The 15,690-nt window shown below is 36.9% G+C and overlaps 1 protein-coding gene, 1 long non-coding RNA gene and 2 other non-coding genes across 8 annotated transcripts in view; 1 reads left to right on the top strand and 3 right to left on the bottom strand.

The window, feature by feature from the left end:
* Positions 1 to 3,669: 3,669 nt before the first annotated feature.
* On the bottom strand, positions 3,670 to 3,742 carry Trnar-ucg (transfer RNA arginine (anticodon UCG)). Its single transcript has one exon. It is a non-coding gene; the product is annotated as a tRNA-Arg (tRNA).
* Positions 3,743 to 4,225: 483 nt separating this feature from the next.
* On the bottom strand, positions 4,226 to 4,298 carry Trnar-ucg (transfer RNA arginine (anticodon UCG)). Its single transcript has one exon. It is a non-coding gene; the product is annotated as a tRNA-Arg (tRNA).
* A 3,532-nt stretch (positions 4,299 to 7,830) lies between these two features.
* Positions 7,831 to 8,654, top strand: LOC131994734 (uncharacterized). The gene is made up of 3 exons (XR_009396874.1): positions 7,831 to 7,969; positions 8,043 to 8,173; positions 8,301 to 8,654. It is a non-coding gene; the product is annotated as an uncharacterized LOC131994734 (long non-coding RNA).
* A 5,399-nt stretch (positions 8,655 to 14,053) lies between these two features.
* Positions 14,054 to 15,690, bottom strand: part of LOC106092168 (mitogen-activated protein kinase kinase kinase 4) — an 82,566-nt gene continuing 80,929 nt past the window's right edge. For all 5 annotated transcript variants that reach the window (XM_013258944.2, XM_059361590.1, XM_013258949.2 and 2 more), the window contains one exon: positions 14,054 to 14,685. In XM_013258944.2, coding sequence (XP_013114398.2) covers positions 14,614 to 14,685 — 72 coding nt within the window. In that variant the 3' untranslated portion in view covers positions 14,054 to 14,613. The remainder of the gene's footprint in view (positions 14,686 to 15,690) is intronic.

Raw genomic sequence — 15,690 nt, 5'->3', positions numbered from 1 at the left:
GATATATGAAACTGAATTCAAATGTAGAGTTGTATGTATTCAAAATAAATGTGTTATAATTTAGAAAAAAAAGGATGAAAAATAAAAAAATATTATGATGAGGATATTGTGAAAACTGATAAATCCAAAAAAAATGAATCTGAGTAGTAAGTGACAAATACACAATACATCTATTAAAAAAAAAAACAATATCATAAATCCCATATATCAGACAAAGACATACCCACTTACACACAAACATATGTAATAACGTTGCTGTGTTTTAATATCTATATTGCTTTAATTGTTTAAACATTTAAACTGTGTTCATTGTTGTTAGTAGTTCAATTCAACTGAAGAAAAAGGCGAAGAAGAAGAAGACGAAAATACTTCAAACCAAAACCTACCACACCAATTAAAATAAAAACTAGAATTTTAAACGAATATGATTTAAAATCTTTTCGAGGCATACAATGTTCGATTACTTGTTTTATTGAATTGAAATCTGTTATATCTGTTACTTTGTTGCGTTTTCATGTTAACTAAAATAAAAAAATAAACAAAAACCTATAATAACGAAATGGAAATCGCTTTCCAAACAAAAAAATGTTTATGTTTGACAAAACTCTCTCTATTTAGTCAAAACACTTGTTATGTTTAAGTTTATTCATTGTGTATTGTATGTTACCAAAAGGATATTTTCAAATAAATGCGTTGATCACACCAAATAGGAAAATAATTCGATAATTTAATTATGCACAGTTATGGTAAGTAGAAGTGGGAATTTTGATTCAATCTAAGGATAGATACTTTAGCCATTCCACAAGAGGAACTAGTTCCTTTTTCATTTATGATCACCTTTCTGTTTACTTTATACAAAACAAATGTTTTGAATAAGATACAAAAAATTCCATTATGAACTTTCAAATGAAATGTTGTTTATTTTTTATTCGCACATAAAGATACAGAAAATCAGATAATAATTTAATGAGTTTTAAGCCATGGCTCATCTGCAGAAAAACTGTTCATCATTTTGTTATTACCCTACGGAAAATGTGTAGTCAATTGCCTCAAAGATACCGGTCCTAAACGGGAGAATTAGTTACCTGTCACAGGACTTTTCCTACAGGGAACGAAAAGTTTGAATTGTCATAGCTTATGATTCTTAATTATTTTTTAAAACGCCGCTTAATTATTGCTTTTCTATTAAATATATTTGATAACTAATGTTACCTTCCTTAAAAATACTTGCAAAGTATACTCTTTTCGAACTGTTCCATGACCTATTCTACGCAATTCGTTACCTCTAGCGACAAACCCTTATAAAAGTAATAAGTTTTTTTCCTATAAGGAGACGAGAACTGGAACCGGTTCCTATCACCGTAGGACCATACTGTGACAAGTTTGGGACATATTCCATTTCCCGTGGGGTAACCTTTAACTGATGAGAAGAATGTTTTTTGCTAGACAAAAAATACAATCGCAAAAAAAAATTCAGTTAAAAATTTAATGAAAAACTAGTTTGAGCATGCAAAGTTCGGCCGGGCCGAATCTTATATACGCTCCACCATGGATCGCATTTGTCGAGTTCTATGCGCGGTATCTCTTTTAAGGCAAACAAAGAAAATTGAATAAGAACTGTTATGCTATTGGAGTTATATCAAGTTAAAGTTCGATTCGGACCATAAATGAATGCTGAACATTGTAGAAGTCATTGTCTAATATTTCAGTTCATTCGGATAAGAATTGTGCCATGTAGGAGCTCAAGAAGCAAAATCGGGAGATTGATTTATATAGGAACTGTATCAAGCTATTGATCGATTCAGACCATATAAGACACGTATGTTGTTAGGTTATGAGAGTAGCCGTTGTTCAAAATTTCTGCCAAATCGGATGAGAATTGCGCCCTCTAGAGGCTCAAGAAATCAAGACCCATGATCGGTTTATATGGCAGCTATATCAGGTTATGCACCGATTTACGCCATACTTAGCACAGTTATTGGAAGTCATAAAAAAAAACACCTCATGCTAAATTTCAGTCAAATCGAAGGAGAATTGCGCCCTCTAGAGGCTCAAGAAGTCAAGACCCCAGATCGATTTATATGACAGCTATACCAGATTATGAACCGATTTGTACCATACTGAGCACAGTTGTTGGAAGTAATACCAAAACATCACGTGCAAAATTTCTGCCAAATCGGATGAGAACTGCGCCCTCTAGAGGCTCAAGAAGTCACGACCCCAGATCGGTTTATATGGTAGCTATATCAAAACATGAACCAATTTGGTCCATTTGCAATCCCAACCGACCTACATTAATAACAGGTATTTGTGCAAAATTTCAAGCGGGTAGCTTCACTCCTTCGAAAGTTAGCGTGATTTCGACAGGCAGATGGACGGACATGGATATATCGACTTAGAATGACATGACGATCAAGAATATGTATACTTTATGGGGTCTCAGACGCATATTTCGAGGTGTTACAAATAAAATGACGAAATTAGTATACCCCCATCCTATGGTGGAGGGTATTACATCCATATATAGTCAGGATTGGCCCATTTAAGAACTTGACCTGCGTATGGAAGTAATAGGAGGATGAGCAAAATTTCGGCTCAATATCTTCATTTTAAAAAACTGTAGTGCGATTACAACTGACGGACACACGGACGGACGGACGGACAGACATACGGACATTATCAAATTGCCTTAGAATTTTACAACGATCCGAAATATATACACTTTGTGGAGTAGGAAATGGATGTTTCGATGTGGAAATGGATGTCGATCAATAACAAGTAAGAGAGTGGTAAGTTCGGCCAGGCCGAATCTTATATACCCTCCACCATGGATCGAATTTGTAAAGTTATTTTCCCGATATCGCCTTTTAGGCAAACGAAGGATAAAAGAAAATAATTGATTTAATATTGAAGCTATATCAAGTTATAGTCCGATTCGGACCAAAATTGAATTGAATGTTGGAGACCATAGTAGAAGTCATTGTGTAAAATTTCAATTTCAATTCGAGTAAGAATTGCCCCCTTAAGGGTCTTAAGAAGTAAAATATTTCGATGTGGTGCAAACGAAATGACTACATGAAGATACCTAGTATCCTATGATGGTTTGTTATTAGAAAACCCTTAAACTATGGTTTTTTTGCATTTCTTTTATACTCTGTTGTTGTTGTTGTTGTTATAGCAGTGTGTTGTTCACTGAGGCGGCAGCCCTTGCCGATGAAGGAATCCAACGGGTCAATCCGGTACGTAGAACCGGCTGCCATAGGATTGTTTATACTCTGTACTTTCATAATGTCATAGTGCATATTACACCCAAATAGAAATCGAAGGTCAGACGTTTAAAGGTTTGGCTCTATAACGTCATACCAATGTGGGGTCTCGCTGTAATGATCTAGTATCTTCAACGTAAGATGGATATATAAACCCGGTCTTAATCACACTTGCCATGAAGTATTCTTTCCTATATATCATCGCGAGTGTCCTAGTCAATATGGATTAAGATTAACCCCCGTGTATCTACTTATACATTGGGATTTATCAGAAAGGTTTGGCCATCTAATTAGCGGTACAACAACTTTTTCTTGGCCCTTCCTTTGGTACGTGCACGTACGTACCACCAACTGGTCGACACCTCATATCTTTTGCCTTTCCTTACGCCAAAATAAGAGATTTCGACCGTGACAGGACTCGAACCTGCAATCTTCGGATCCGAAGTCCGACGCCTTATCCATTAGGCCACACGGTCTGTTAATAACTAGGCGACTTTGAACACTTTTTATTTATAATAACAAAATATACAAAAAGTTCTTTAAAAAATAATTAATGATTCATAACCTTCTAAAACGCATTCCATACCATAACCAACAACGATGATGATTAACATTCCTTAACCTGATATGACCCCACAGCTGTTGTTAAAGAAATGTAGAAAATCGAACAAAATATGACAATCTGGTTTCGCAAACAACAACAACCATTAGAATCTAACAAAGAAATGACGTCATGCTAGATTGAACTTGGCTTTGCGGTGTCACCATTAACATTGTAATGGGTAAGATTTTATTATCTAAACCACATACTATAAAGAAGTGAAGTATGCATACATTGTAGATAGTACGAATAACTTAACAAAATAGTCTAAAGGTATAAAATAATAAAAAAAAGATTAATATTGTTTTTTTCATATTATTCAATAAAAATGAGTAATAAATAAAAAAAAAACCGTCTGCGACCGTGACAGGACTCGAACCTGCAATCTTCGGATCCGAAGTCCGACGCCTTATCCATTAGGCCACACGGTCATGTGCGGTGCGTCTGTTATATGTTATATTAATACATGTAAAAATAATGAAGACAAAAAAGTTGTATAACAGTTCTTAAGAACATTTATAAGGTTGCCATATTCGAACAATTATGACAGTATGTAGCAAAGTCACAAACCCTTGAGAGACAAGGTGATTCAAATGCATGAATTAGGCGTTAAAATTCAAATTGCCAATTATCATAAGAAAAAAGTGATTGGTGGCCGATGGCAGCTTTAACATTTCACTAGGCAAACATATATGGTTTTAATGAATAATTTAATAATCGATTGACGCCTGATATCCCTATTTCCGATTTTTACAAAAATGTATCTAAATTGGGCAATGTAGGGCAATTAGGATACCAAGGAATGGTCCTGATTAACATTAAATTCATCTCAACTATAGATACACAAACATGGAAATCGTGTTTATCACCCGATTTCGGCGAAATTTGGAACAGTGGGCGGAATTAGAGCCCTTGACATCCATGCCGGGCATGGATTGCCCGATCGGACCAACATATGAATATAGCTGTGATAATATTGGGTTGCCCAAAAAGTAATTGCGGATTTTTTAAAAAAAAGTAAATGCATTTTTAATAAAACTTAGAATGAACTTTAATCAAATATACTTTTTTACACTTTTTTTCTAAAGCAAGCTAAAAGTAACAGCTGATAACTGACAGAAGAAAGAATGCAATTACAGAGTCACAAGCTGTGAAACAATTTGTCAACGCCAACTATATGAAAAATCCGCAATTACTTTTTGGGCAACCCAATAGTAAGATCTATCGATTTAAATCTCCCGAATTGAATTCTTGTGCCCATAAAAAACTCATTTATAAACCTATTTCGTTGAAATTCCAAACCAAACTTGCATTAGACCCTTCGACGTCCATGCCAAGTTTTTTTTTTAAAAAAAGAGGGGTCAGAGTGGGACAGAGATCTGACTTAGACTGCCATAAGGGCAATAACAACCAGGACGGTAAGATCACGAACAGTCTTGGAATATAAGAAGGAGATTAACGTCTTCTCTGAGGATGGCCAAATCCGAATTGTTTGGGTGCCGCTCCATAACGGAGTAAGGGAGAATGAGAGGGCAGACAATTTGGCGGTGAAGGCCAGAGAACTGCCGTCAATAAACTTGGTTAACCCAAATCCTTTCGGGTCGACGCAGTCCGAGTTAAGGGCGTGGATGATGAAGGCGCAGCAACCCTGTGGAACAGCGAAACGGTCGGTCGGACGGCGAAAATCTTATGGGAAGACCCAGATCGTGAGAAAGCAAGGCTCCCCCCTACCCTAATTTTCAGAAACGCCAGATCTCGGAGATGGGTGGTGCGATTTAAGCGAAAATAAAAATTTGGTGTCCAAATTTCGGATGGGTACCTAGGAGGGCTGCCCCACTCTAAAACCCACCAAACATATATTTAAAACAATCACGACAATATGGGACTCAAATGAAAGGTATTTAGGATAAGAAAACGTATCTGATATCCAATTGTCGATCCAGGTACTAGTGGGATCACCCCAAGCCCCAAAACACCCCTAAATCGGACATATTTACCGGCCATGGCAATATGCGACTCAAATGAAAGGTATTTGCGAGTAGAATACGAATCTGATTTCCAAGTGTGGGACCACGTTTCTGGGGGTCCACCCCTTTCCCAAAACTCCCCCCAAACAGGACTTATTTACTGACCATGGGAATATGGGGCTTAAATAAAAGATATTTGAATGTAGAATACGAATCTGATATCAAAATATGGGACCAAGTGTTTGGGGGCCGCCTCTTCCCAAAAACATCCCCCAAAGGGAACAAATTTACGACCATAGCCATATGGGGCTCAAATTAAAGGTCTTTGGGAGTAAAGCACGAATGTGATATCAATATTTGGGAAAAGTGTCTATGGGGCCACCCCACCCCCCCAAACACCACCCAAATAGTATTTTCTGACTATTCCAATATGAGGCTCAAATAAGAGGGGTTTTAAAGTGGAACACGGATCCGATATATATTTTCAAGGCCAACTCACTGAGTGGCCGACCATCCCCCAAAACACCCCCCCAGCCTGTTATGTTTGCCGACTATGGAAATATGGGGCTCAAATTAAAGGTATGTGGGAGTAGACCACGTATCTGATATCAACATTAGGGGCCAACTGTCTAGCGAACTTCCCACCACCATAACAACCCCCAAATAGGACATATTTGCTCACCAAGACAATTTGGGTCTTAAGAGAGTGGAACTAAATATTCATAGTTTTTAGGGCCAATACCCCAAACCGGACATATTTGCTGACTTTTGCAATCAGGAGTTTAAATGAGATTAGAAAACGAATTTGATATCCAATTTTAAATAAATGATATATAAATATATGTGGAGCTTAAATGAAAGGTATTGGGGGGTAGATCAAGAATTGATCTATTTTCGGGACCAATTTTCCTTTCCCAAAATGCCCCACAAACAGCAATTTTTTAGTGACCCTCGCAATATGGGGCTCAAATAAAGGTATTTGGGAGTAGAATACGAATTTTATATCCAAATGTAGGACCATGTATTTAGGGCATCACCCCTTTCCCAAAACACCCCCAAAAGGGATAAAAATTTTCGATCATGCCAATATGTGGCTCAAATGATAGGTATTTGAGATTAGAAAACGAATTTGATAACCTATTTTGGGGCCATGTGTTTGGGGGACGCCTTATCCTGTAAACTCCTCTTAAGCCAATGGCAATAAGGGGTTTAAATAAATGGTATTTGAGAGAAGAGCACGATGCTGATATTTTTTCAGGGCCAAGTATCTGGGGGACCACATCTCCCCCAAAAACACTAAACTAAATCAGACATCATGAGAACATCCGGCTGAAATGAAGTATTTTAAGAATGGAGCTGGCCCGGGTCAGCTAGTAGCTGCCATATAAACCGATCTGGGATCTTGACTTTTTGAGCCTCAAGAGGGTGTAATTATTATCCGAATTGGCTGAAATTTTGTATGACCTCCAACATACGTGTCTGATATGGTCTGAATCGATCTTTGGCCTGATACAGCTGCCATATGAACCGATCTCCCAATTTTACTTTTTGAGCCCCTAAAAGGCATAATTCTTATTGGATTTGGCTGAAATTTTACATATAGACTTCTACTATGGTCTCCAACATTCAATTCAATTAGCATAGCAATTCTTTTGTTTTATCCTTTGTTTGTCTAAAAAGAGATACCGGGAAGGAACTCAACAAATGCGATCTATGGTGTTGGGTTACCAAGCTTCGACCCGACCGAACTTGGCACGTTTTCACTTATTATAACTTTTAACTTGTATAGATAAACAGTGGGACATAAGGTAATGTACATGCATCTGCTACTATCCCTTGGATATTAGAACATTAAATGCAAATTCCAAAAATAAAATGACTCATATAAATATTTTCTGGTATAAAAATAACTTCTTGTTTTGAAGACAGTTGACTTATTATTTGATTTTATTTATTTATTTATTTTTTTTTTTTTTTTTGATAGTCTTCCAAGGAATCTAATATATATTTTAATTTATTGGCAAACGACTGGGTGAAAACATTAACAATCATTAAATACGTATTTGGTGGGGATTTTTAATGAAATTATCGTCTTTCATTCAAACTGATTAGAACATGAATATGGTGGGCCAAAAGTCAGTGTGAACGATAAAACAAAATATTTGGAAAATTTTAATTAAATTCATTTATTTATCTCTCATTATAAAGCGATAGGCATGTGGTAATAGAAACTATAAAAGACTCTGTTAAGGGAAAAATTTACCATCATAAGAATTTGATTGTTACACTTTGGATTACTTAAAGCGAACGAAAAATTAATTAACAGAAGAAAATGAAGTGTAAGTGAAAACGAATTAAAAATTTCTAAAATTCCTTAAGCAAAAAAATTTACAAAATTTTTTTTTTTAATAGTCCTTTTAAAGCCAATTTCTTAAATCCTTTATAACTATTTTTATTCCCTTCTAGTCCTTTACTTCCTTCTAAGCATTTTATTGCTTTGCTTGGCCGCTAATGCTGTTCCCTATTTACCCACTGCAGCACCAACTCCACCCACCGAAGATGCCGGTAATATTCCCCCCAGTGGTGGTGGCGGTTATGTTGGTCCCCCAACTGAACCTCCTATGCCAAACACCCCCATAGTAAGCACTGTTGCTCCACTTTATCCTTAGTTCCCAATAAAATAAAATCTTGAATTAATTATGATGTACCAGTATCAGCTTCATTTCCTTGTTTGTTCAATGTACCTATCTATCCACGACCGATAACAATAATAAAAAGTTTCTATTATTCAAAGCATTACCTTAACAGAACGCTCTTTGAACAAAAGAACCCGAAAAAAATGCGACTTTGATTGCTTTCACTGATTTTTGGATGAGGTGATAACAAATTATATGATGTCCTAAAGGTCAGGATATTATTCCAATGCAGTTCGTTTAGCAGGCAAGTTCACACTGGCATTGAATAGTGACTGACCACTGACCAAAAAATTATTGTATAATCAACAAGTAAAAGCGTGCTAAGTTCGCCCGGTGACGAATCTTGGGAATCCACCACCATGGATTCTGCTAAAAATTTCTACAAAATAAATTAAGTTGTAGGGCATAATTTTACTCTATTGTACATACCAAAAACCTGTCAATTCAGCAAAAATTAAAGCTTCTAGGAACCGAACAAGCATGATCGAGAGACCGGATTACATGGGAGCTATATCAGGTTATAGACTGATTTTGGCCGTAACTGGCGCAGTTGTAGGAAGTGGTAAGAAAACATCGCATCCAAAATCTCAGCCAAATCGGACAAAAATTGTGGCTTGTAAGGGTTCAAGAAATCAAATCGGGAGATCGGTTTATATGGGTGCTATATCAGTTTATGAACCGATTTGGACCGTTCTTGACACAGTTGTTGGAAGTCATAATAAAACACTACGTGCAAATTTTTAGCCAAATCGGTCAAAAATTGCGGCTACCAAGGGCTCAAGAAGTTAAATCGGGAGATCGGTTTATATGGGAGCTAAATCGGGTTATTTACCGATTTGAACTGTACTTGACACAGTTGTTGGAAGTCACAAAATAACACTACTTACAAAATTTTAGCCAAATCGGACAAAAATTACGGCATGGGAGCTATATCAGGTTATAGACCGATTTGGACCCCATATAAACCGATCACCCGATTTGACTTCTTGAGTCCCTGGAAGACGCAATTTTGGCACAATTGTTGGAAGTCATAACAGAACACTACATGCAAAATTTCAGTCAAATCGGACAAAAATTGCGGCTTGTAAGGGTTTAAGAAGTCAAATAGGGAGATCGGTTTATATGGAAGCTAATCAGGTTATAGACCGATTTGGCCCGTACTTGGTACAGTTATTGGAAGTCATAGCAGAACACTACATGCAAAATTTCAGCCAAATCGGACAAAAATTGTGGCTCCCTGGGGCTCAAGAAGTCAAATCGGGAGATTGGTTAATATGGGAGCTATACCAGGTTATAGACCGATTATGACCGTACTTAGTAAAATTCTGTAAAGTCATAACAGAACACTATGTACAAAATTTCAGCCAAATCGGACAAAAATTGCGGCTCCCAGGTGCAAAATTTCAGCCAAATTGCACAAAAATTGCGGCACCCAGGGGCTCAAGAAATCAAATCGGGAGATTGGTTTATTTGGGAGGTATATCCAAATCTGAACCGATATGGTCCATTTCCAATCGCCAACCACCTATATCAATATTGAATTCCTGTGTCAGATTTCAAACGGCTAGCTCTACTCGTTCGAACGCTATCGTGATTTCAAAACACACACGGATGAGCATGGCTAAATCCATTGAGAATGTTGAGACGATCAAGAATATATATACAATACTTTGTAGGTTCTTAGGTCTATATTCCGAGGTGTTACAAACAGAATGACTGGATTAGAATACCCCCATCCTTTGGTGGTGGGTCATCCCTCAGACTCTGCGTCTCTTATTATACCCTCCACCTTAGGATGGAGGTATACTAATTTCGTCATTCTCTTTGTAACATCTCGAAATATGCGTCTAAGACCCCATAAAGTATATATATATACTTGATCGTCATGTCATTTTAAGTCTATCTAGCAATGTCCGTTCGTCCGTCTTTCCGTCGAAAGCACGCTAACTTTCGAAGGAGTAAAGCTAGGCGCTTGAAATTTTGCACAAATACCTTTTATTAGTGTAGGTCGGTTAGGATTGTAAACGGGCCAAATCGGCCCATGTTTTGATATAGCTGCCATATAACCCAATCTAAAGTCTTGACTTTTTGAACATCTAGAAGGCGAAATTTTCGTCCGATTTGACTGAAATTTTGCACCTGGTGTTTTGGTATCACTTCTAACAACTATGCTAAGTATGATTCAGATCGGTTCACAACCTGATATAACTGCCATATAAACCGATCTGGGGTCTTGACTTCTTCAGCTTTTAGAGGGCGCATGGAAGTCATAACAAAACACTATCACCGTCTGCCTGTCAAAAGCACGCTAACTTTCGAAGGAGTAAAGCTAGGCGCTTGAAATTTGGCACAAATACCTGTTATTAGTGTAGGTCGGTTGGAATTGTAAATGGGCCAAATCGGGCCATGTTTTGATATAGCTTCCATATAAACCCATCTTGAGTCTTGACTTCTTGAGCCTCTAGAGGGCACAATTCTCGTCCGATTTGTCTGAAATTTTGAAATTTTGTATAACGGCTTTTCCCGTGACCTTCAATATACGTGTCCAATATGGTCTGAATCGATCTATAGCTTGATACAGCTCCCATATAAATCGATCTCCTGATTATGCTTCTTGAGTCCCTACAAGGCGCAATTCTTATCCGAATGGGCTGAAATATTATCCAATGACTTCTACTACATTCTTTAGCATTCAATTCATCAATGGTCCGAATCGGAATATCACTTGATATATAGCATTATTCTTTATTTGCCTAAAAAAGAGACACCGCGCAAAGAACTCGACAAATGTCATCCATGGTGGAGGGTATATAAGATCGGCTCAGCCAAACTTAGCACGCTCTTAATTGTTTACTTTCGCCGCTAGCGATCTTTTGTGACTCTGACTCTTTGATTGCCTTAAGACTCTAAGGTTGTGGTTCTGGATATCTCCAAGGCAATTGATAGGGTATGGCATGGTTTAATGCACGGAACACCCAGTACTGTTTGTTATCACTCAAACGATTCGCCGATCCACTACGATCGTCATTTTTTACCAACGGTACAGATGTTGAGCAGTCACAAACGTTTTATGTTGGCATGAAGTTACAAAGTGATGTCCTTTGGGCTAAATATGTATACGAAGTTTCAAAAGAAGCATTCAAGTGCTTAGGCTTCTTAAACGGTGCAAAAATTAAATCACTTCTTCTGATCTTTTTAACATCTATATTACTTTCATAAGGCCGAAATTGAAGTATTCAACTCACATGCATGGATTGGAGCTTCAAAATCATCCTTGGAGCTACTGGACTGTGTACTAGAGCTGGCAAAATATCGATGGCACTATCGATATTTAATTTTTTGACTGAATATCGATTGATATTTATACCCTACAGCACTACTGTGGTATTGCAACTTAGTGAATTAGTTTGTAACACCCAAAAGGAAGAGAGATAGACCCATTGATAAGCATACCGATCGACTCAAAATCACTTTCTGATTCGATTTAGCTATGTCTGTCTGTCTGTCCGTTTATTTGTGTACAAACTACAGGTCGCAATTTTCATCCGATGGACGTGTTTTCTGGCTTAGAGACGAAGTCTATTAAAATTGAAAAAAATCGGTTCAGAATTAGCTATAGCTCCCATATATATGGTCGTCAGATTTTGTGTAATTTGCAATGATGTTGTCATTCGTCAACCGTAGTTATTACAATTTGAACATATTTGCTCGCGGAGGTCCATCAAAATTGGTTCAAAAATGGATATAGCTCCCACATTGTAGTTATAGCATAGGTGTAAGGTATTATACAGTCGGCACCGCCCGACTTTTGCCCTTCTACTTTGCCGCAATAGTCAAATATTTTACAAAACTAAATAAAAACAAGTTATAGTCTGATTCGAGGCTCAAGAAGGGAAATCGAGAGATCGGTTTATATGGGAGCTGTATCAAGCTATAGATCGATTCTGACCATATTGCACACGTATGTTGAAGGCCATGGGAGGAGCCGTTGTACAAAATTTGTGCCAAATCGGATGAAATTGGGCTCTCTAGAGGCTCCAGAAGTCAAGACCCAAGAACGGTTTATATGGCAGCTATATCAGGTTATGGACCGATTTGAACCGTACTCAGCACAGTTGTTGAAAGTCATAATAAAACACCTCGTGTAAAATTTCAGCCAAATCGGACGAGAATTGCGCCCTCTAGAGGCTCAAGAAGTCAATACCCAAAACCCAAGATCGGTTTATATGGCAGCTATATCAGGTTATTGACCGATTTGAACCATACTTAGCACATTTGTTGAAAGTGATATCGGACGAGAATTGCGAGAATTTATATGGCAGCTATATCAGATTATTGACCGATTTGAACCATACTTAGCACAGTTGTTGAAAGTGATATCGGACGAGAATTGCGCCCTCTAGAGGCTCAAGAAGTCAAGACCCCAGATCGGTTTATATAGCAGATATATCAAAACATGGACCGATTTGGCCCATTTACCATCCCAACCGACCTACACTAATAAGAAGTATTTGTGCAAAATTTCAAGCGGCTGGCTCTACTCCTTCAAATGTTAGCGTGCTTTCGACAGACATACGGACGGACGGACATGGCTAGTTCGACTTAAAATGTCACGACGATCAAGAATATACACACTTTATGGGGTCTTAGACGCATATTTCGAGGTGTTACAAACAGAATGACGAAATTAGTATACCCCCATCCTACGGTGGAGAGTATAATAATGACAATGACAATGATCCTTTAAGATCAATTGCGCCTATAGAGGGCGCAATTTTCATCCGATTAGACTAACAATTTGTACAATGATATTGTTCATGAATTCCAAATGTGTTTATTAACCTCGATCTCTGGATTTTTACTTCTCATTTTCGTTTCAAATTTGGGTGATGGGAAATTAACGATAGTATCGATACTATCAAAAATATCGAATGTTGCTATTATCGATAGTTTGCCAGCTCTACTGTGTACAAAGGAGAGCGATGGCGTTGTTTGGAAACAGTAGGGTACCCAACTATATTGCCTCTCGCGAACATCGTCGTAATGTGGGTTGTCTGGCGCTGTTCTATCGGAACTTTAATGGTTTGTGTTCATCCGATATTCGTCTGTGAGATGTTTTTCATAAATACAAAACTTTCCAGGACCTCTCACCCATTTGTAGTCGATTGCCCATCGAAACATACAATGCATTACAGAGAGAATTCTTAATTCGTCCGAAACGTTCGCATGTGAATCGACTTTCGACTTATGTTTTTCCCACCCACTATGACATCCAGAGATTTAAGACGAATATCCAACAAATTCAACACTACATCCAAATTCCATCAAACTGTTTCCGCTTAAAAAATAAATAAAAACAAAACTACAAACTTCCTGTGTATTTAGTTTTTTTTTTTATTTTTTCTCACCTCTTAGCAATATATGGTTTATTGTCTTTTTCATTTAAAGTATACATAAAATAATGGTGATTATAGTTTTTTCTACAAAAAAAAAAAAATTTGAAACACAAAATTATAGCATACAAATAATTATGCATTCTTTAGACATTACACATACACACACAGCTTCTATTATATTGCCACAACAATAGAAATTAAAGTTTAAATGTTTATTAAATTACATAAACTTTTCTTTTGTTTTCCTTCAATGACTAAAACATAAAATACAAAAAAGAATTTCTTTAAAAGTACAATTTTAACTTAATCTAAGTATATAATGATGAGGTTTAAATAACAAAGAAAATAAGTTTTGAAAAATCAAAATCATGTACATACAGCTTAAGAAAAAACAGAGTAATGACCCTTACACAACATTTTAACAAAAATCGAATAGTATCTTTAGCAATAAATTTTTAGTTTTATTACAATCTTCTATTTTGGTTTTTTAGGGACTTTTTTATTTATATAAAATGTTTATGCTGTAGGGCCTCCCTTCAAAGCTGTATAGGAATTTTTCGTTTACATAGTTTTTAAATATTGTTTTTTTTTCTCTGTAGTTAAATAACATTAATTGAGGTATAATTAAAATTTAAAACATTCACAAATGCTTTTTTAATTTAGAAATATTTGTTGCTATCTTATTTTTCATTTTAACCGAATGTTCCGTCTGAAAGATCGACGACCTTGTTCGGTATTGAAGTCTTCATCACGGCCATACTGAAAATTTAAAAGATAAAATTGTGAATTAGTAAAAAATTAATAATTTAGAAAAAAAAAACAAGTAAGATCGTTCTAAGTTCGGCCGGGTCGAATCTTATATACCCTCCACCAAGAATCGCATTTATGGAGTTCTTTGCGCGGTATCTCTTTTTAGGCAAAGAAAGAATAATCGATAATAATAGTTATGCTATTTATGATATATCAAGTTATAGTCCTATTCGGCCAATAAATGAATTGAATGTTGAAGACCATAGTATAAGTCATTGGGTAATTATTCAGTTCATTTGGATGCGCCTTGTATGGACTCAAGAAGCATAATCGGGAGATCGGTTTATATGGGAGTTGTATCAGGTTAAAGATCGATTACGACCATATTAGACATGTATGTTGAGGGTCATGGGAAAAGCTGTTGTACAAAATTTCATCAAAATCGAATAGGAATTACGCAGTCTAGAGGCTCAAGAAGTCAAGATCCCAGATCGGTTTATATGGCAGCTATATCAGGTTATAGAACGATTTGAACCCTACTTAGAACTGTTGTTGGAAGTCATAACGAAACACGTCATGCAATATTTCAGCCAAATCGGATAGGAATAGCGCCCTCTAGTGGGTAAAAAAGTCCAAATTCAAGATCGGCTTATAGGGCAGCTATATCAGGTTATGGACCGATTTAAGCCATACTTAGCACAGTTGTTGAAAGTCATAACGAAACAAGTCATGTAAAATTTCAACCAAGTCGGATAGGAATTGCACCCCCTAGAGGTTCAAGAAGTCAAGACCCAAGATCGGTTTATATGGAAGCTATATCAAACCATGGACCGCTTTGAACCATACTTAGCGCAGTTGTTAGAAGTGATACCAAAACACTATGTGCAAAATTTCACTCAAATTGGACGAGAATTGCGCCCTCTAGAGGCTCAAGAAGTCTAGACCCAAGATCGGTTTATATGGTAGCTATATCAAAACGTGGACCGATTTGGCCTATTTACAATCCCAACCGAC

Source organism: Stomoxys calcitrans, chromosome 2 (genome assembly GCF_963082655.1).
Source record: "Stomoxys calcitrans chromosome 2, idStoCalc2.1, whole genome shotgun sequence".
Taxonomy (NCBI): Eukaryota; Metazoa; Arthropoda; class Insecta; order Diptera; family Muscidae; genus Stomoxys; species Stomoxys calcitrans.
The sequence above is the reverse complement of the archived record's forward strand: the minus strand, read 5'-3'. Positions and strand labels throughout refer to the sequence as shown.